General features: G+C 36.7%; 1 protein-coding gene across 1 annotated transcript in view; it reads right to left on the bottom strand.

Moving 5' to 3' along the window:
• LOC121025252 (testis-expressed protein 11-like) overlaps positions 1–22,923 on the bottom strand; it is a 124,685-nt gene that overhangs the window by 91,908 nt on the left and 9,854 nt on the right. Inside the window, exons 3-7 of the mRNA XM_040467711.1 lie at positions 15,055–15,176; positions 14,297–14,381; positions 10,817–10,896; positions 5,615–5,695; positions 5,407–5,526 (exon numbers count right to left, since the gene is read on the bottom strand). Of these exons, the coding sequence (XP_040323645.1) occupies positions 5,407–5,526; positions 5,615–5,695; positions 10,817–10,896; positions 14,297–14,381; positions 15,055–15,176 (488 nt within the window). The remainder of the gene's footprint in view (positions 1–5,406; positions 5,527–5,614; positions 5,696–10,816; positions 10,897–14,296; positions 14,382–15,054; positions 15,177–22,923) is intronic.

A 22,923-nucleotide genomic window follows, 5' to 3' on the forward strand; every position in this document is an offset into this window, starting at 1 on the left:
CAAACTAATACACATACACTAACAATTCAACCGAGCAATTGCAATGCTGGGCATTCATCCCATAGAATTGAAAATTTACATCCACATACAAACCTACACAAATGTTCTAACCGACTTTATTTGTAATAGCCAAAAACTGGAGAAACCCAAATGCCTTCCATACTGAATGGCTAGACAAACTGTGGTACATCCATACCATAGAATACTACTTACAAATAAAGAACAAAACTTTTTTTAATGTTTATTTATTTTTGAGGGAGAGAGAGAGACAGAGTGTGAATAGGGGAGGGGCATAGAGAGAGGAAGACAATTCGAAGCAGGTTCCAGGCTTTGAGCTGTCAGCACAGAGCCCAATGTGGGGCTCGAACTCATGAGCCACAAGATCATGACCTGAGCTGATGTTGGACACTTAACCAACTGAGCCACTCAAGTACCCGTAAAGAACAAACTATTGATACACAAAACTTGGATGGATGTCAAATAAATCATGCTAACTTTTAAAAGAGCAATATCAAAAGGTTACATACTATATGATTCTATTTATATAATCCCAAGTGACAAAATTTTAGAATATTAATATTCTATGATATTAATATAGAGAATTAGCTACTGGGAGAGAGAATATTAGCTGATGGGATTTGGGAATGGGGGAATGCACATGATATAACTACAAAGAGGAAGCACAAGGGATCTTTGTGGTGATGGAATTGTTCTAGATCTTGATTGTGTTGTTGGTGGTTATATGAATCTATCCATGGGATAAAACTGTATAGAACTACAGACACACATAGAAGTTTATCATGTAACACTGGTGAAATATGAATATGGCCTATGGATTGTAATAATGTCAATTTCCTGGTTTTATAATGCACTATATTTACATAAGACATTACCACTGAGGAAAACTGGGTGAAAGGTACACCAGAACTCTCCTTACTGTTTTTGCAACTTCCTGTGAATCTAAAATTATTTCAAAGTAAAAAAAAAATTTAGGGGCACCTGGGTGGTTCAGTCAGTTTAAGCATCCAACTCTTGATTTCAGCTGAGGTCATGATCTCACAGTTGGTGAGTTCAAGCCCCACAATCAGGCTCTGTGCTGACAGCATGGAGGCTGCTTGGGATTCTCTCTCTCCCTCTCTCTCTGCCCCTCCACTGCTCACTCTCTCTCTCTCAAAATAAATAAAAAAATTTTTTAAAAAGAAAGGTCTTCTAAGAAAAAAATTTTTTAATCACATTAGTTAATATCAATTTCATCAGAAAAGTTTAAGTATCTGGAAGCTGTCAAATTCATGATGGAGGTAGAAGTTTTCCAAAATTCTAACTTTTACTTAAAAGCTTAAATTTTATCCCCATCAACAAGTACTGTCGGTTGCTTTCCTTGAAGTCACGTTCTCACTTTATTCATTTTAATGAAAATACATGCTGGAGCGCCTGGGTGGCTCAGTTGGTTAAGCGTCTGACTTCGGCTCAGATCATGATCTCGCGGTTTGTGAGTTCGAGCCCTGTGTCAGGCTCTGTGCTGACAACTTGCTCAGAGCCTGGAGCCTGCTCTGGATTCTATCTCCCTTTCTCTCTGCCCCTGCCCCGCTCACACTCTGTCTCTTTCTGTCTCAAAAATAAACATTAAAAAAAATTTTTTAATGAAAATTTATACCAAATACCCAAATCTGAATGAACACAATTTATCTATCAGTCACTCTTTCCAGTAAAAACAGTGATATGTGAAAATAGAAGTAGCTAATTCAGCTCACCCGAAGCAGGGCTCATGCTCACCCAAAGTGGGGCTTGTGCTCACCTGAAGGAGGGCTCGAGCTCACCCCCGATGTGGGACTCGAACTCACAAAGTCAGATGCTTAATGACTGAGCCACCCAGGTGCCCAAGAGAGAGAATCTCAAGCAGGTTCCATGCCCAGCTGGAGCCCAACACAGGGCTTAATCCCACAATGCTGGGATCACGAACTGAGTCGAAATCAAGAGTCAAACACTCAACTGACTGAGACATCCAGGCACCCCATTACTACTTTTTTAACTAGTAGAGAGAGACAGTAGACCACAGCCCTTGGTATAATAGAGAAACTGGGCTTTCCACTTGCTTTGCATTGTCAGGGTACCCTCCATCAGTTTTTATGGATAAACTCATGTTTCCTATATCCATGTGACCCGGCCAGAGTCTACAAGTGGTCCTACCCTAGTAAAGGGGGGAAGGGAACGGAAGCAAAACAGACATATAGATCAATGAAAAGTAATCAAGAGTCCAGAAATAAACCCTCACATTTACGATCAATTGATTTTTGACAAGGGTGCCAAGATCATTCAATAGGGAAAGAATAGTCTTTTCAACAAATGGGGCTGGGACAACTGTATGATTTCACTCATATGTGGAATTTAAGAAACAAAACAGATGAACATATGAAAAGGGGAAAAAAAGAGAGGGAAACAACCATAAAAGACTCTTTATGATAGAAAACAAACTGAGGATTGATGGAAGGTAGTATGTGGGGTATGGGCTAAATGTGTGATGGGTATTAAGGAGGACACTTATTGTGTTGAGCATTGGGTGTTACATATAAGCGATGAATCACTACTACTAAATTCTACACCTGTAAACAATGTTACACTATATGTTAACTAACTAGAATTTAAATAAAAAATTTATAAAGAAAAAAAGGACTTTAAAAGCATCCTCCCTTGTTACATTTATATCACATAAAAGACCATGTGAGTTAAAAATGTTAGTTCCATTAATTAAAATACATATGCAATACTATAATTTGCATATTTTCTTTACCTGTGTTTTATACGTTTTTTATGGATAGCTTCTTCTGTATCTACTTTATAGCATATATTCCATTATACCACAGCAATTGAATAACAGATATGAGTAAAATCCCTACCAGTTTATCTTGACCCCTATGATGATGCAATTATCTCAAGAGCTTCTCACTATAATCATGGCAGTCCTGTTGAAATGAAAAATTATGTCCAACCCAAATGAAAAACTTTGTGTAAAATAGGGCTGAATATATCTTATAACAAATGTTAAACTTTTACATGTGAATGGTTTTCCCCAAGAACATACAAAAGTTAATAAAATCCTCTTACTTTTCACATTAAAAAAATTTTTACTTTTAAGTAATCTTTCCTCCCAACATGGGGCTTGAACTTACAACCCTGAGATCAAGATTCGCATGTTTCACTGACTGAACCAGCCAGGCATCCCTATTAACTCTTCTTTAAATATTTGGTAGAATTCCCCTGTGAGGCCATCTGGCCCTGGACTTTTGTTTGTTGGGAGGTTTTTGACTACTGATTCAATTTCTTTGCTGGTTATCGGTATGTTCAATTTTTCTATTTTTCCTGTTTCGGTTTTGGTAGCTTATATGTTTCTAGCAATATATCCATTTCTTCCAGATTGTCCAATTTGTTGGCACATAGTTTTTCATAATATTCTCTCATAATTGTATTTTTGTGGTGTTGGTTTTCTTTCGTGGTTTTATTTGGGCCCTTTTTATTATTTTTTTAAATTATTTTTTTATCATTTTTTGTTTATTTATTTTGAGAGAGAGAGCACAAGTGGGGAAGGGGCAGAGAGAGAGGGAGAAAGAGAGAATCCCAAGCAGGCTCCACAAAACCAGCACAGAGCCCAAGGCAGGGCTCAAACTCACTGAGAGATCATGATCTGTGCCGAAGGATACTTAACCGACTGAGCCACCCAGGCACCCCTGGGTCCTTTTCTTTTTGATAAGTCTGGCTAGAGGTTTATCAATTTTATTAATTTTTTTCAAAGAATCAGCTCCTGGGTTCATTGATCAGTTCTATTTGTTTTAGTTTCTAAATCATTTATTTCTGCTCTAATCTTTTTTTTAAATTTTTTAAATGTTTATTTTGAGGAAGATAGACAGAGTATGAGCAGGGGAAGGGCAGAGAAAGAGGGAGACAGAGAATCCGGGCTATCGGAGCTATCAGCACAGAGCCCGACACGGGCTCAAACCCACTAATCATGAGATCATGACCTCAGCCGAAGTCAGACGCTTAACCAGACTGAGTCACCCAGGTGCCCCAATTTCTTTCTTTTTTTTTTCCTTTCAATATATGAAGTTTATTGTCAAACTGGTTTCCATACAACACCCAGTGCTCATCCCAAAAGGTGCCTTCCTCAATACCCATCACCCTCCCTCCCCTCCCTCCCACCCCCCATCAACCCTCAGTTTGTTCTCAGTTTTTAACAGTCTCTTACGCTTTGGCTCTGTCCCACTCTAATCTCCTTTTTTTAATTTCCTTCCCCTCCCCCATGGGTTTCTGTTAAGTTTCTCAGGATCCACATAAGAGTGAAAACATATGGTATCTCTTTCTCTGTATGGCTTATTTCACTTAGCATAATAACACTCTCCAGTTCCATCCATGTTGCTACAAAGAGGCGCCCCAATTTCTGCTGTAATCTTTATTATTTCCTTCCCTCTGCTGGCTTGATTGTGGTAAAGGTTGCATAATTCTGTGAATATACTTAAATCACTGAATTGTACATTTTAAATGTGTGAATTTTATAGTATATGAATTATATCTCAATAAAGATGTTAAAAAAATAAAAATAAGTGGATTATATTAGATGATTTTTAAAGTCTCTTTCAGGGGCACCTGGGTGGCGCAGTCGGTTAAGCGTCCGACTTCAGCCAGGTCACGATCTCGCGGTCCGTGAGTTCGAGCCCCGCGTCAGGCTCTGGGCTGATGGCTCAGAGCCTGGAGCCTGTTTCTGATTCTGTGTCTCCCTCTCTCTCTGCCCCTCCCCCGTTCATGCTCTGTCTCTCTCTGTCCCAAAAATAAATAAAAACGTTGAAAAAAAAAAGTCTCTTTCATTTCTAGAATTACATAATTACAGACAGCAAACTCATCGTGGCTTACATTTTGTCAACTAAAAATGCATACCTAACTGCATGGTGACAAAGGAGGAAATCCACAAGCCAAACAGAGGTAACATACAACTTTAAACACTGATAACAGCAGACTTTCAGAAAACATCAGCAAACAACCCAGAACAATTGCAAATGAGAAGACTCTTTTCAGGCAATTATTTTAGGCAGACTGTGAAGGTAAGAGAGAGTCACAAACAAGTATTTCAAGTACAGGCTACTGCCATAAATAAATGATGGATATTACATGCAATGATTGAAAACGATGTTTAGTTATATATCAGCCTTTCTAACTTCAACCACCCCCACACAGATACCAATCACCATTAATAATGTTACCTTCAGATATAAAACAAAGATAAAATAAAAGGTCAAATATAATATCCTATATAAAAATCCAATGACACCTGACTTTCTTCTAATAAGTTATATCTCATCACTTTTGCATTTATATATACAAAATGCACCACTATAAGACTGTAGTGACTATGATACCTACCGCCTCTGCTTGGTAAGAAACCACTTTGAAAAGGTCCCTCTCCAAAGCACTCTTCTGCAAAGTTATGTCGGCCTCAGTGGAGGCTCTCTGCATTAATTTGCAATATAACTGCTCTAGACCCTGGAAAATAAAATCACAATACAATGTCATGACAAGAATAACCACAACTGTTACTAATAATGGCCACAGCTAAAAATCAGTAACTTACAACAATGGCAGCTTGAAAAAATCCATCAGCCATCATAGCATTTCCAACATCCACCCACCCTTTTCCTGTTTTCATATTCATCTGGAAGAGAGAAGTAAGAAAATAATTTTTAAAATTCACAACTTCTCCAAACTGGTTGAGGAAGGTAGTAGATAAAATATTTAATCGTCTGTCCATATTCAGTAGTGTAATCCACAAAAATAAAGTAACAGCATTTATTATAGTTCTATGTTCTGCTTTGAATTCCATAATTTAATAGAAATGGTCTCAAGAAAAGCAATAATAAAAAATTAATAATTTGAAAACACATCTTCTAAGAAATATTAAAAGAAAACATTGGGATAACTTAGGAGCAGACATTTCTGAAAAATTAATGTTTCACATACTTGAAGAAAGTTATATGATAAGCACTAGACTATAAGTCAACACATCTCAGTTCAGTTCTTAATTATATCTCTAATAAAATTTTTACTAATCCAACAATGTTTATTAAGTATCCTTTACAAGCCAGGCACACTAAAGAAGCTCACGATATCGTAACTAACAGACATCTAAATAGTTGATGTATAATATGGAAAAATGCTATGGAAGCAAACAAGAACTGAATCAAGATGGAGGATTGAGCAAACACTGCAGCCCTACCCCTTCTACCACAAATCCCTAGAAATGATGTGTATGTGTATATAAAATATATATAATAGATATACTACACATTTTCCTATATATTTATATATAGGACATAAGTACACTATAAACTTTAGTGTAAATTTTTATATACTATAAATCCCTAGATTACATATGTCATATCATATATTTGTAATGATAAATATAATCTCTAGGGATACACCCTAGAAATAAGAGAAAATATATTTTTTCTTATTCAATAAGAGTCCTGGAAAATAAGTGGCATTTTCAGTTGACCTGAAATTATAAGGAACCTCTGAAAAATAGACAGCAAATGGGGTGAAACAAAAACCCACATACTAAAATGTATAAAAATGCAAAATGTGGAAACATCCTGGATGTAAACAGTAGTATCAGGCAGTTGGCTTCCCCACCAAGAGGCATCTTCTCTCCTCCCCAGGAAGGAACAGTGAGTACAATCACATAGGCTGGAGAAAAATAGAGTTCCAGCAAAACATCCAGTCCTACTTCTCCATCAGTCACTGGATCAGGATTATAATAAATAGCATGACTATTAAACTATCAAGGAATCTCAAATCAAATATGAGCAAGAATCATCAAACCCTTGAGGGAAACCAACCCCATGAAAGGACATCACACTCAACAAACAGAAGAATATCTGAAGAAATAGAATTAAAAGAACTAACAGATAGAAATAGGGAAATATCATTTTTTTAAAGCTTTTTTAACTGTTTGTTTATTTGGGGAGAGAGAGGGAGAGAAAGGAGCAGAGAGATGGAGAAAAACCCAAGCAGGCTCTGTGCTGTCAGTGCAGAGCCCAATGCTTCAGAAGAAATCAAACCTACCCACACCTTGATCTTGGATGTCCAGCCTCCAGAATTGTGAAAAAATAAATGTGCATTGTTTAAGCCACCCAGTCTATGTTATTTTGTTATGGAGGCCCTAGAAAACTAATATAGTGATACTAGCATATGATTAAAATATATGGAGGTAGGGGCGCCTGGGTGGCTCAGTCGGTTAAGTGTCAGACTCTTGATTTCAGCTCAGGTCATGATCTCACAGTTTGTGAGATCGAGCCCTGCGTCAGGCTCTGCACTAACAATGTAGAGCCTATTTGGAATTCTCTCTCTCCCTCTCTGCTCCACCTATCTCTCTCTCTCTCAAAAATAAATAAATGAACTTTAAAAAAAATTTAAGAAAATAAAATAAAATATATTGAGGTAACCATGAGAAATGAAAACAGAAATGATTACAAGTAATAGCCTTAAAATAGGAAGAAAAAAAAAACCCGTATGTACAAGGCAATTCATTGCAGCACTGAAATGTCCATGGAAGGAAGCTGGTTGAACACAATAAGGTACATGTACCAACCGAATACTATGTAGCTATAAAAAAAAATGAGGAATATCTCTACATACTGCTATGGAGTGATCTCTAGGCTATAATGTTAAATGAGGTAAAAAAAAAAAGTGGAGAAAAGTATATATATGGAATGCTACTTACTATTTATCTAAGAACCTTTGGGGGAGGGGAAAATTTTATTTTTATAAAACAAATGTTTGCTTTTATTTAAAAAACAAAAGGATAAACAATAAAATAAACAAAAATAGCTATCCACAGGGGAAGGGAGGGAACAGGGTGGAGAGGACACAGATGGAGGCTAGACTTAACTGAATATACTTCCCTTAGTAGATTCGACTTTGGAACCATGTAAATATTTGACACAATTATAAAACAATATTCAATCAAAATGGCAGAAAAAAAGCAACAGCTAAAAAGCAAGAGCAAACAAAAATAAATGAATCTAACTATGAATCAAGTGAATCTAGTTTCATCACAGAAAAGGAAATTATTTCAAGTACTTTTAAAACAATATTTCAATAATATTAAAACAATACTTTGACTATACACCCCTAGTGAAACAGATCCTAAGAATAAAAGCAGTGCAAAAAAATCTATTGAACTATTTTTAGAAATCATTCTTTATTATCGACATTGCTATCTTATAAAACTACCATACATTTTTTGGATAAAACCAGTTATTCACTATATTAATGTTGTTAGGCACCAATATCGTCAGGACTAGGAAAAGAGACACAAATATAAAATTAAGAAGCTAAGTAAAATCCTATAATCCTAAATATCACTGGAAATATCACTATGAATTCATCATATATTTTCCCTTTCAAAAAATATGTATTTCATATCTATGTCCAGTAAAAAGGTCTAGGAACAATGACCAATGCAATAGCAATGAGCACTTGTAATTTCCAGATTGTGGTTTCTAAATAACATTCTCCACTAAAAGGAAACAGGGCTCCTTCAAAGAATGAATAATTTCTGCTCTAGGGCAAGAACTACACAAGATGAGCCTGGACATCTTGTCACATTAGAAATCAAATTTTAAGGGAGCCTGGGTGGCTCAGTCGGGTAAGTGTCCGACATCAGGTCAGGTCATGATATTGCAGTTTGTGGGTTTGAGCCCCGCGACGGGCTCTGTGCTGACAGCTCAGAGCCTGGAGCCTGTTTCGAATTCTGTGTCTCCCTCTCTCTCTGCCCCTCTCTGACTCGTGCTGTCACTCTCTCAAAAATAAATAAAAATTTTTTAAAAAGAAATCAAATTTTATGTGATTATTATTTCAGTTTTACTATTAAAGATTACTGGAGTAGTGTCAAAAGGCTTCAGAATCACTTCCAGAGGCTCCTTCTGGCCAAAGATAGGTGCTTCAATAAGAATAATTACAATGGATTGAAATGCATTAAAAATGTTAAAAATCCATGAGTTCACAACGAAACTTTTAAAAAATCTATGTGAGTATCATTTAAGGATGTTAGAGAAATAAGTCATTGTTCTGAAAACTGCTAAATAAAGGGAAAGAGTCAAGACCGCCCTTTCTTATAAAGGTATACTTCAAGGTAGCCAAATAGTTGATGAGGGAAAGTTTCTCTCTATTCCAGTAAATAAACAAAGAAGGAATACAGAAGTAGAATATGCAAACACCTACAGAAATAATGGATCTAAGGACAATAATCGTCAAAGGGCACTAACACAAAAGAGACAAACAGACATTGGTGCTTCCTGATGGAAGTACACCATATTGCCTATGAATTATTTTTGACAAAATCAAACCTGAATCAGATCAAGTTTCTAAATCTACCTGCCAGTTTACAGGAAAAACAGGGAACAGAGGACTATATTAAATGACACCATAAGGATACAGTCATCGGAATCCAGAATTTAAGAAACTCTATAGTACCAACAATCTCGTTTCTTCAACAAATAAATTTTTCAACAGATTAAAAACAGGAGGGGAAACATGTAGATTAAAAGAGACATATTAACAAAACACAAGATGTGGACTTTCTTTAATTCTGGTTCTAAGAAAACAACGGGAAAGAGGGAGAGAAAGAAGTGAGCAAGAACAAATGAGAAAGTAAGAATGTGGGAGCGCATACAGCCAGAAGGGGAAGACTGGATATTTGATTATTTTAGGAAATCTTTGTTAAATTTTAGCAGGTGTGATAATGGGCATTGGGTTTGTCTGAATAAAAAAGACACCTTAGGGGCGCCTGGGTGGCTCAGTTGATTGAGCGTCCGACTTCAGCTCAGGTCATGATCTCATGGTTTGTGAGTTCGAGCCCTGCGGCAGGCTCTGGGCTCACAGCTCAGAGCCTGGAGCCTGCTTCAGATTCTGTCTCCCTCTCTCTCTGCCCTACCCCTGCTCACACTCTTTCTCTCTCAAAAATAATAAATAAACATTAAAAAAATGTTTTAAAAAGACACCTTAGGGGCACCTGGGTAGCTCAGTCGGTTAAGCATCTGACTTCGGGTCAGGTCATGAGCTCACAGTTTGGAAGTTCAAGGCCCACATCGGGCTCTGTGCTGAAAGCTCAGAGCCTGGAGCCTTCTTTGGATTCTGTGTCTCCCTCTCTCTCTCTGCCCCTCCCCCACTCATACTCTCTGTCAAAAATAAAAATAAAACATTAAAAAAAATTTTTAAAGACATCTTGTCATTTAGAGACACATATTGAAATATTTATGAACAAAGTGCTGTATTTTGGATTTGTTTCAAAATAATCCACAGGGCCAGGGATTTGCTGTTGGAGGAGATATAGAAAAAATGAGTGATCAGGAATTGGAGGTTATTCTAGCTGAGCGATGGGTAAATGGGGGAATCATTGTACTATCTTTGTGCATACACTTGAGCTTTTCAATAAAATAGTGTTTTACAACACTGGAAAAATATTTTCCACTAAAAAAATATACTTACTTCCAGGGAGCAGGACAGGTGGGAAGGATGGAGCAGAGAACTATTATTTTTTTTACTTATCATAAATCCTGAATTTAAGTTCAACATTTAGTCCACTGAATCACTGTAATGACAATAGTACTGCTGAGACCTTTAATTGTAATAGGTATAATTATCCTAAAAGGAACATGGATAGCACTAAAGGATATAACCCCCTTCCAGGTTCACACTAACTTTAACCATCTTCATAAGGAGTAACGACTATCTCATTACATCTGCACTTTCTCCTCATTTAAATCAGACTTACCAAAATCTGTCTTCGAATAGCATCTTCTGAAGCAGTTGAGCCTTCACACATACACACCAACTTGCAAGCAACATGCCGTACTGCAAAACAGTAATTAGATGCCCATAAACACAAAACATTCATTCTCCTTTTATATACACTTACAAAAAGAAATGAGGAGCAAAGTGCAAGCACTTTTGTTGTTAAAGTAGTAACTTTAAAGTCTTTTTGAAAAAAATCAATTATCAAAAGTAAATGACCTGAAAATTATCAAATGAATTATTTGCTTAATGCTCCAATCAGATATTTCATTTTCAAATTTTAATTTCTGCAGGTCTTAAATTCTGAAGACTTACTAAAGACACCTGATTCCATTTGATGCTCTTGTATGTACCATGCTGACAGCAAAATAATTCTAAGCACAATTGGAATCTAAAGATATTCAACATCTGACAAAATTTCTGAACATTAGAATAATTTTGGTTTTTTTAATTTTTTTTAATGTTTATTTACTTTTGAGAGAGACACACAAGAGTGTGAGCAGGAGAGGGTCAGAGAGAGAGGGAGATACAGAATCTGAAGCAAGCTCCAGGCTCTGAGCTGTCAGCACAGACCCTGATGTGGGACTTGAACTCAAAAAGAGTACGAGATCATGACCTGAGCCAAAGTTGGACTCTTCACCAACTGAGCCACCCAGGCACCCCGGGCATAGTTTTAGATTATTCCCCTAAACTGTGAATCTGTCTAAATATATTCTTTTCTATAGATGATGTAAAAGTTCTTGAGGTATAACTCAGAAAATATAGATATCCTCTTCATACAGTTCATTTATTCCCTGAAAATAGGAAAGTCTGAATAACTGTAAGCTCTTTATTTACACAGTTTCTCTCATCAGACAACATGTCCACGTTTTAAAGATGACTTCAGGGGCACCTGGGTGGCTCATTAGTTAAGTGTCCAACTTCGGCTCAGATCATGATCTCACGGTTCGTGGGTTTGAGCTCCACATGTGGCTGGCTTCAGATCCTCTGTCCCCCTATCTCTGCCCCTCCTCCACTCTCTCTCTCTCTCTCTCAAAAGTAAATAAAAATTAAAAAACAATAAAGATGACTTCACAAGTAACTGAACTAGTTGCCCTGATGTTAGATGATCTCAGCAGCCATTCAACCTATACTAATACCATTTTCAATTAATATTCCATTGAAAAAGAGATTTGCCCAGGTGAAATTATGGGGTAATTAAAGTCAGTTTCTTATTATTCATCATGAAATGTACATTCTATTCATCCTTTAATAAAGTAGTTTCTGAAAAAAAACTTTCATCAAATTAATTCCTAATCATGTATTTACATTGTCTTACATTTCCAGTTTTGAAAATGTTTCCTTTATTTTTTGAAAGTTTACTAATTCTTTGGTATTCTCAAGGAACCTGATCTCTCAATTATTTTCCCTCTCTGGGAGAGATCCATCTACCAAATCTCTATTTGACAAGTAGTGAAAAATAGCTACAACAATGTTCCTTGATAAGCAGAATTGTAGGAGTTTAGAATTAATGCATTTTAATATCACACAGTTCAACTATGTACTATGTTTCTTCAACAGATAAACTTCTAACTCTTCTCTCCCCATAACTACAAGACCCAAGACTCCTAGGAGCAATGATATCCATATTTATCCGACAGTTACAGAGGTAGACCTATTCTCTAAGCATCCTAACAGAGGAATAGACTAATGAGTAAGTATATTATTGACTGTATTAACCACTAATTAATTACCCTAGACCTACAATGAAATTGTATACAGTTTGGTTTGTATTCATAAACATAAATACTTAGCAATGAATTCCATTTGCTGCATGCAGACAAAATTCATTTGTCTTCAGAAAGCCAAGCAGGCCAGAGATTCACGTTTTGGCTTGTTGCCTCGATGTATCCTTTATAATGGAGCAATATACTTTCCACAAATGCATTAACTGTCACTATCACTGTTGGAAATGAGAAACTGCCAGCACACTAACCCAGCCATTTAGCTAAAGCACTAGAATTCTGCCAGACAGTGGACCACATTTAATGCATCCAAGCACATGAGTTTGGTTTGGGGGTTTTGTTTTGTTGTTGTTCTTTTAGTTTGCTCTCACAGGTAGAAAAAAATCCTATAATTGTTCTCAAGTAACTCAGTCCAAAGTCCATCAACCCACCTCATGAGGAAACTATTCTTTACCAATTTTTAAATCTAAATCTCTCACATAGCAACATTTCTCATTCTATTATTAATGGAGAAAGGAAACTGCTATTTGAGAGCCCTTCAGAATCCTGAAGATTCTGATCATCTCTTCTCTAGGAAAGATAATCCATGTGTCCTTTAACGTGTCAAGTTCTCATTTTCCCATCCTTTAATCATCTTTGTTTTTCACCACCAGACAATTTCTTGAGGTGATGCTTTTATTTGTGTGTATTTGTGTGTGTGTTAAACTGCATTCATACATTAATATATTTTCTTTTACTCTTTACTCACTCTGTGGATGTGTACTTGTAATCTCCACTTTTCCCACTTAATTTTTTTTGTTCCAAATTTTTATTTGGGGTGTCTGGGTGGCTCAGTCAGTCAAGCCTCCGACTCTGGATTTCGGCTCAGGTCAGGATCTCAAAGTTTGTGAAATGGAGCCCTGCATCAGGCTCTGTGCTGACAGTGCGGAGCCTGCTTGGGATTCTCTCTCTCTCCCTCTGCCCCTCCCCTGGTTCATGCTCTCTCTCTCTCAAAAATAAACACTTTTTAAAAATAATAAAATAAAAATAAATTCTAGTTAGTTAACATACAGTGCAATGTTGGTTCCAGAAGTAGAATTCAGTGATTCATCACTTACATACAACACCCAGTGCTCATCATAACAAGTGCCTTCCTTAATACCCATCACCCATTTAGCTCATCCTTCACCCACCTCCTTCCATCACCCCTCAGTTTGTCCTCCAATTTAAGAGTCTCTTATGGTTTGCTTCTTTTTCTTCTTTCCTGTATGTTCACTGTTTTGTTTCTTAAATTCCACATATAAGTGAAATCATATGGTGTTTGTCTTTCTCTATTTCGCTTAGCATAATACCCTCTAGCTCCATCCATGTCATTACAAATAGCAAGATTTCATTCTTTTTGATAGCTGAGTAATATTCCATTGTATATATACACCACAGCTTCCTTATACACACCCTGATGTTTATAGCAGCATTATCAACAACAGCCAAATTATGGAAAGAGCCCAAATGTACATCAACGTGATGAATAGATAAAGAAGCAGTGATGCTTTTAAACTTTTATTAATCAGGAGCTAACCTCTGAAAAATCACAAAATTCAAGATGTTTGCTTAAGAAACTTCTATGTATAGATCATTTTGTTTATTTTTCTTTTAATAAATACCCATTTATGAACTAGTCAAAATATTATTTAAACTGCAGGAACACAACCTAATGTATAATAAAAATATTCCTTGTAAAATGAATGTATACATACATTTAGCTTTCTGCTCTTCACTTATAACTGAACCTACTCTCTTGGTAACTGCCCAGTTCCATAGGTTTACTGCCATTTCTTCAACCTGGACAAGAAAAACATTTTCTTAGCCAGTTAAAATACCATCCACCTCCAATGATATGGATTTTCTTGCATGTTTTATGCTTATGTGACTATTGTGGGTCATTTACAGGCCCCTCATAATCTAATCCCATTCCACCTTGCCTCCCAAAAACGTAGTCACATTATGTGACTCTCCCATGAACACAACTTGTTTATTTATATCTATGCACTTTTATTCATACTGCTGGCTGTACCTAATATACCTCCTCCCCTTGTCTTTATGTAACTCAAATCCAGTTCAGTCTCACACATGAAGCTTTCAGCAACCACTATAGTCTATATTGATCTCTCCCTTCTTTGAACTTCTATATTCATTAAATTTCACATAATTGAGCAATTAATTATGCCACTTTGTATAATTTATTCTTTGCTTTAGTTGTTTTTAAGCCATTAGGCTTGAAAATCCAAAGACAGATTTCTATGTATTTATAATGGTTAATCACAACGGCTATTTTTTTATATAATTAAAATGGTGAATCATCAAAACTTATCAGAGGCACCTGGCTGGCTCAGTCAGTGGAGCATGTGACTCCTGTCTTGGGGTTATGAGTTCAAGCCCCACATTGAGTGTAGAGATTCCTTAAAAATAAAATCTTTCAAAAATTTTTCATAAACAAAATTATTTTTATACCAACCTGAGCATCCTGTATTTCAGCCATAGAATCCCTGTTGATACTTGCTATGTCATTGAAGAGTCTTTCAATTGCCTCAGGTATGCTAGGTGAATTATCTCTTACAATCAGGTTTTCAACAATTTCTGAAATAACAATGGATGATACAAGTGTTGTGAACTATCACCATTGGGAAAAAGTAGAAAATCATTTTTAAATCTGTTCTTAGATCTTTGGTAAAATAAATATAGCATGAAGAAACTTGAATTATCATTAGAGTAAAACCAAACTGGAGATAAAGTTTCTTTTAGGTAAGGGTAGAGTACAATTTCAAATAAAATTTGCATTCCCTAAAGTCACTTGTTTAATAACTTAATCATCACTCATTGTCAGAAAGTAAAATGCCTTGACTTCACAAATAGGTCATCTTAAAACTGCAAGATTTAAATTAACAGTGTCTTCAAAACTAGAAAATGCAGAAATTCTGAAGGGAGACTGAGAATACCCATTAAAATTGAAATACTTATTAATATTTTTAAGCATTAGACAGACATAACTAACTCATGCTGGCACTGAAGTCTTGACCTTACTTTGTGAGAAAAAAAAATGACATGCCCAATTACCAACAACATTAACCAGTTATTGAATCTGTACAAGTGATGTCACCATTTTCTAAACAATCTAAGTTCCAGATTCCATATAACTGAATCTTATTAGGCCACAGAATTCCTTAAAACCCAAGCATGATGTAAAATCATAATTAATGCCCTTCATCTTATCAAATTGAGGTTTTTCCAAACTCATGTAATAGAAGTCTCCATAACCTTTATACGTCTCTAATTTCTTACATTTCTGAGCATCAACTAGCAAGAATGTTAATATTCTTAACAATACTATAAGAGCACATTTTGAAAGAATTTTTAACATGCTACAATAATAAATCTGCTAAATTAAAAACTTTCAGTTAAGCATCAGAAAATAGATTCATATTAAGACTTCATAAAGCAAAGAGGCACCCAGCTGGCTCAGTTAGTAAAGCATGCAACTCTTGATCTCAGGGTTGTGAGCTCAAGTCCCATGTGGGATGCAGATTACTTAATAAAAAAAGCAAAAAAAAAAAAACCCACTTTAAAAATGGGCAGAAGATCTGAATAGACATTTTTCTAAAGAAGACATACAGAAAGCCAATAAGTACCTGAAAAGATGTTCAACATCACTAATCATCAGGGAAATGAAAATCAAAATCACAATGAGATAGCACCTCACACCTGTTAGAATGGCTAATATCAAACAGACAAGAAATAAGTGTTGGCAAGGATGTGAAGAAAAAGGAACCCCTGCACACTGTTGGTGGGAATGTAAACTGGTGTAGCCACTACGTAAAACAGTATGGAAGTTTCTCAAAAAATTAAAAATAGACATACCATATGATCCAGCAATTCTACTTGTGGGTATTTATTCAGAGAAAATGAAAACAGTAACTTGAAAAAATATATGCTCCCCCACATTCATGGCAGTATTATTTACAATAATAACCAAAATATGGAAACAACCTAAGTGAACATCAACAGATGAATGGATAAAAATTTGCGGAATACATACAATGGAATATTATTCAGCCATAAAAGAATGAAATCTTTTTATCTGAATGAAATCTTGCAATCTGTGACAACGTAGATGGACCTTGAGGGCATTATGCTAAGTGAAATAAGTCAAATAGAGAAAAACATATATTATATAATCTCACTTATATGTGGAATCTTAAAAAAAAAGACAAGCTCATAGATACAGAGAACAGACTGGTGGTTGCTGGCAGTGGGGGGTGCAAAATGGGGGAAGGGAGTCAAAGGTACAAACTTCTAGTTATAAAGTAAGTCATGGGGATGTAATGTACAGCATGGCAACAATAGCTAATGATACTGTATTGTGTATTTGAAAGTTGCTAAAAGAGTAAATCTTAAAAGTTCTCATCACAACAGGGGCACATGGGTGGCTCAGCCAGTTGAGCACCGAGCTCGGGTCATAATCTCATGGTCCTTGAATTCGAGCCCCACATTGAGTTCTGTGCTGACAGCACAGAGCCTGGAGCCTGCTTCGGATTCTGTCTCCCTCTCTACCCCTCACCTGCTCATGCTGTCTCTCTCTCTCTCTTTCTCTCTCTCTCAAAAAATAAACATGAAAATTTTTTTTAAAGTTCTCATCACTTTGTAACTATTCATGGTGACAGATGTTAACTAGACTTGTTGTAGTCATTATTTCACAATATGTACAATTACCAAATCATTATGCTGTAGACCTGAAATTAATAGAATGTTGTATGTCAATTATACCTCAATAAAAAATAGGAAAGTTTAAAAATGTTTTTAAGTATCCAAATATTATTTAAAAACAGATTCTTGAAATGTTTTTGGAAAGAAAACAAAAACCCAATGTAAATTTTTAACTTGAGCTCCTTTTTAAAAAAATTCAAATATATTTTAGTAGAATACTAATTATAACTTGTGGTTACATAATACATGAGATTGTAAAGACATTAATTCTGACTTGTGGATGTTCTTTTAATGTTTTATAGAATTCATTGTCAGTATAATCCTGGTACTTTCAAAACATATTTTCAATGTCATTCAGTTGAGCAACTTGATTGACACCAGCTGAGGCAATGACAGCACTGCAGTGCTTTATGATAAAACGCAGTCAGCAAATCTAGGTAAGTAGTAGAGATCACAGAGCTGAATGGTTGACTTACATTATGAAGGAGACACTTCTGGGAGAAGCTCAGAAAAGAGCTTCTATAAATACAGCCTATTCCCGAGATCTGAAGACAACACGCTGTATTAACGTTTTATCAAGTAAGATTGTACATTTTGAAAGAAAATAATTAAATTATCTTCCTAGCTGCTGAAATAAACTATGATTTACAGCATGACTTCAGTCAATTTAATTTAAATGAGATTCATCCTGATGGGGTCACTCTATTGAGATAGCCATGTTAATCAGTACCAATTAATTCTGATTTGGTAGACAGCATTCTAGGTATGGAATAATATAAAATAAGCATTTTCCCTATCCTTGAGAAAGGGAGGTTCCATTACAACATGGAAAAAAATCTATCAAAAGTCCTGCCAAGTCTCTCCCTATGGCCTCCATCAGCTCAACCAGTCATTTGAAAGCCAAAGCAGCTCAAAGACCTGCCAGGGTCAATTCAAGATTTTACTCCGAGTCACAATGATTATCTGCAACCTCTTTAGTGAGAAAAAAACAAAAATGACAATAAAATTAACATTTGCATAGTGCTTTACAGTCTCAAAGCTTTTTCACCTGCATTCTCATTTACTCATCAATCTACTCTGCAAGGGAGCATTTTTTATAAGATGCAGAAACTGAAATTTAAAAAGTGCAGTGACTTCTCAAAGGTGATACAAAGAAAAAGTAGCAAACTAGGATTTGAACTCAGGCTTTCTCATTTGAAATCCTATACTTTCAACTATACTAGTTCTATAGGGAAAAGCCTGAAGCAAGTGATATGCCAAGATTGACACAACTAACACAACAGCAGGGAAAGAAAAAATGAGCCAATACCATTCAGAGTACCATACTATAATTCTCATTGTGGGCTAAGAAAAGGTATTCCAGCCACAGACCGGCTTGAATGAGGAGAGCCAAATATCCAAAGTGTCAAAAGGGCATAGCAAACTCAGGCAAACAGATTTAGTCTTACACTAAAATCAGAGTGTAGATCTTATTTTCCGTGGTCAAAAAGATAATCATTTTTTATACAATATTCCAGGAGGTCCAAACTGACAAACTGGGTATGGTATAAGGGAATCTAAGCAGTGACTCATAACGCAGAAGTCAGGTGGAACTGTATGCACCACAGTTCAAAGAGAACTATTCACAGCAATGTATTGTACTTCTCAGCACCATCTTGGTCCTAGAGGACTAGAAAAGGATGCAGGGCAGGCTAACTCCATGAAAATCATGACAAACAGAAATGATACAGCTAGCTCCAAAGCTCAACAGGTGCCTCGAGTATGTCCCCAGCATGTTAAATCTCAAACCTGATGGCCAGTATGACTTCACTTCAAACCAAACTCTTCCCTACTCCACTTTACTACTATTCTTTTTTTGCCCTGGACAGTACCAGCTCAGGGACTGGAGCAAATCTAAGCCTGAGCTCAACAGGAGGTAAAAAGCTATATAAAGTGTTGGAGGGCAAGTGGCTGGGAGTGTGGGGGAAGGAGGAGCTGACAGTATCGTGCTAACCAAAAAGGAATTTCCAGCTCGATTCTGGTAAGGAAATACATCCAGTCACATTCGGTACACTAAACTTTGGAGACCAAAGGACTAAAAAAACAACTACCCATATATGCAACAATATGGATGAATTTCAAAACAATTATGCTTCAAGGCACCAGGGTGGCTCAGTCAGTTAAACGTCTGACTTCAGTTCAGGTCATGATCTCTCAGTTTGTGAGTTTGAGCCCAGCATCTGGCTGTTGGCTGTCAGCACAGAGCCTACTTGGGGTCTTCTGTCCCCTTTTCTCTCTGCCTCTCCCCCGTCTCAAAAATAAATAAACATTAAGAAAAACAATTATGCTTAGTGAAAGACAGCATAGAAAAAAAGGATACATACTGTATAATTTCATTTATAAATTAATCTACAGTGAGAAATCAGAACAGTGGTTGCCTAGAGTGGAGGGAGGGGTAGACTGACTACAAAGGGGCATGACAGAATTTTCTGAGATGAAAATGTTCTGTTTCTTTCTTTACTTAAAAAAAAATTTTTTTAAGGAGGCTCTACACTCAATGTGGGGCTCAAACTCACAACCCTGAGATCTAGAGCTGCATGCTTTACCAAATAAGCCAGCCAGGCATCCAGAGAATGTTCGGTTTCTTGATTCAAATGTTGTTTATATGGGTTACATTTGCCCAAAAAAGGCATCAACCTGTACATTTAAAATATGTGAATTCTACTGTATGTAAAGTATGCCTAAATAAAACTGATTTCTAAGAAAGAACAAGAAAAGAAAAAAAAAGAAAGGAAAAAGAAGGAGGGAGGAAGGGGAGGCAGGGGAAAGAAAGAAAAGAAAAAGTTCTACAGAGTTGAAATCCCTGGAAGCTATAGGTCAAGAGCAGGATAGCACAATATGGCATCAAACTTTGTTCAACATCAGGAAAGCAGCCTCAGGGCCACCTAGCTGGCTCAATGGGAGGAGCATCCGACTCCTAATCTTGGAGTCATGGGTTTAAGCTCCATGTTGTATATAGTGATTACTAAAAACAAACAAAAAACTCAAAAAACAAAAGGCAGCCTCAAAGGTCAAGGAGGTTGGTCCACTTTGACAACCTTTACCCATTTCCCCACATCCCAGAAACACTGTAACCTATGTGAGAGGACAGAGAAGATGGATGTGTTAACTAACCTTATTGTGGTAATCATTCATATATATATATATATATATATACACACACCATACTGTATACCTTAAACTTACACAATGTTATATGTCAATTATATCTCAGTAAAACTGGGGGGAAAATGGTGAACAGGAGAGTTGGCAACTGGAGTGCATATACAAAGAGCCCCAAGAGTCCTTTGAAAAGATGAACCAGAGATTCTAAATCTAGGGCCAAAGCCAAGTATAAAATAAGACAGCTGCTAGACTTTGGAGACAAGAACAAATCAGGCCGGTGGCACAGGCACACCAAAGCATGCTGAGTAACAGACTGATGTCAACCTTAAGTGAGGTTTTTCATGGCATAGCATTCTGTTCCTAGCCCTGTCCTATTTAACAATTTTATCAATGAGTTAGATGAAGAAGCTGAGATAGATGATATACTCAGCAATAAAAATGAAATCTCCAGTTTGTAGCAATAGGATTAATGTCAGATAAAAAATTATTAGGGGTGCCTGGCTGGCTCAGTCAGTACACCAAGCAACTCTTGATCTCAGGTTCATGAGTTCAAGCCCCATGTTAGGTATGGGACCTGCTAAAAAAAAAGTATAGTCCTGCATTTAAGTCTTCAAAACTAACTGTACCAATATATGACAGGCAAGATGTAGCTTAACAGAAGCTTGTACTAAAAAAAGACTGAGGGTCTTTTGGGGGCAAAAAGCTCAAAATGAATCACTAGGGTAGTGCGACTGGCTACACACACACACCCCCAAAAAGGAAAACATAAATTTGATCTTAATTACATCAGTATATAACAGAATGATCACTCCTAAATCTATAAAGGATTGTTTTGTGCTGATCACATAAACCCTAAAGAATTGTGTTGTTATGAGTACCATGCTTTAAGGAATAACATGAAAGAATAGAGCATGTTCAGAGGACAGCACACAAGACATTGAAAGGACTAGAAACCACGGAATATGAGGAACGACTGAAGAAACTGAAAATGCTTAATCTGAAGAAGACTTCCCAGGCGACATAAATATCTTCAAATAGTTGAAGAGCTGGCATACAGAAAAGGAATTACACTTATTTAGCCCAAATGGGTATATAACTGAGACAAATTTCCTCTTGGTCTTGAAACTGAACTGTTTATACAAAAAGATGGATATTGGGATGCCTGGTGGCTCAGTTGGTTAAGCGTCCAACTTCGGCTCAGGTCATGATCTCGTGGTTTGTGAGTTGCAGCCTCACGTCAGGCTCCGTGCTGACAGCTTGCTCAGAGCCTGGAGCCTGTTCTGGATTCTGTCTCCCTTTTTCTCTGCCCCTCCCCCGCTCACACTCTGCCCCTGTCTCTCTCAAAAATAAATAAACATTAAAAAAAAATTTTTTTAAAGATGGATGTTATATCAATTTTCCCTGACAAGAAAATGACCTAGAACTGCCACATGATCTTTTGTGGTTCATTTTAACAAAATTTGACTGAAAACATTACGTGTACAGAAGAGAAAACACAAATGACCCGTAAATCTATAAAAATACACCCAACTTCACTAGTTACCAGGGAAATGAAAACTAAAATAACACTCATGGAAACATCTGGAGAGCTCAGTCAATTAATTGAGCATCTGACTCAATTTCAGCTGGGGTCATGATCCCAGGGTTGTGGAATCAAGCCCCACATTGGGCTCCATGCTGAGAGTGGAACCTGCTTAAGATTCTCTCTCTCATATAATTTAGAAGACATACTGTTGAGTTTCCCTGAGCTATGCTCACTTCTGTCTTTAAAATGTATTTGTTCCCATTCACAATTGCACCAAGAAGCATAAAATACCTAGGGATAAATCTAACCAAAGATGGAAAAGATCTGTAGGCTGAAAACTATAGAAAGCTTATGAAGGAAATTGAAGAAGATACAAAGAAATGGAAAAACATTCCGTGCTCATGGATTGGAAGAATAAATACTGTTAAAATGTCAATACTACCCAAAGCTATCTACACATTCAATGCAATCCCAATCAAAATTGCACCAGCGTTCTTCTCGAAGCTAGAACAAGCAATCCTAAAATTCATATGGAACCACAAAAGGCCCTGAATAGCCAAAGTAATTTTGAAGAAGAAGACCAAAGCACAAGGCATCACAATCCCAGACTTTAGCCTCTACTACAAAGCTGTCATCGTCAAGACAGCATGGTATTGGCACAAAAACAGACACATACACCAATGGGATAGAATAGAAACCCCAGAACTAGACCCACAAACGTATGGCCAACTCATCTTTGACAAAGCAGGAAAGGACATCCAATGGAAAAAAGACAGTCTCTTTAACAAATGGTGCTGGCAGAACTGGACAGCAACATGCAGAAGGATGAAACTACACCACTTTCTCACACCATTCACAAAAACAAACTCAAAATGGATAAAGGACCTGAATGTGAGACAGGAAACCATCAAAACCCTAGAGGAGAAAGCAGGAAAAGACCTCTCTGACCTCAGC

This window comes from Herpailurus yagouaroundi, unplaced genomic scaffold (assembly GCF_014898765.1).
Source record: "Herpailurus yagouaroundi ecotype Mexico unplaced genomic scaffold, PumYag 67569, whole genome shotgun sequence".
Taxonomy (NCBI): domain Eukaryota; kingdom Metazoa; phylum Chordata; class Mammalia; order Carnivora; family Felidae; genus Herpailurus; species Herpailurus yagouaroundi.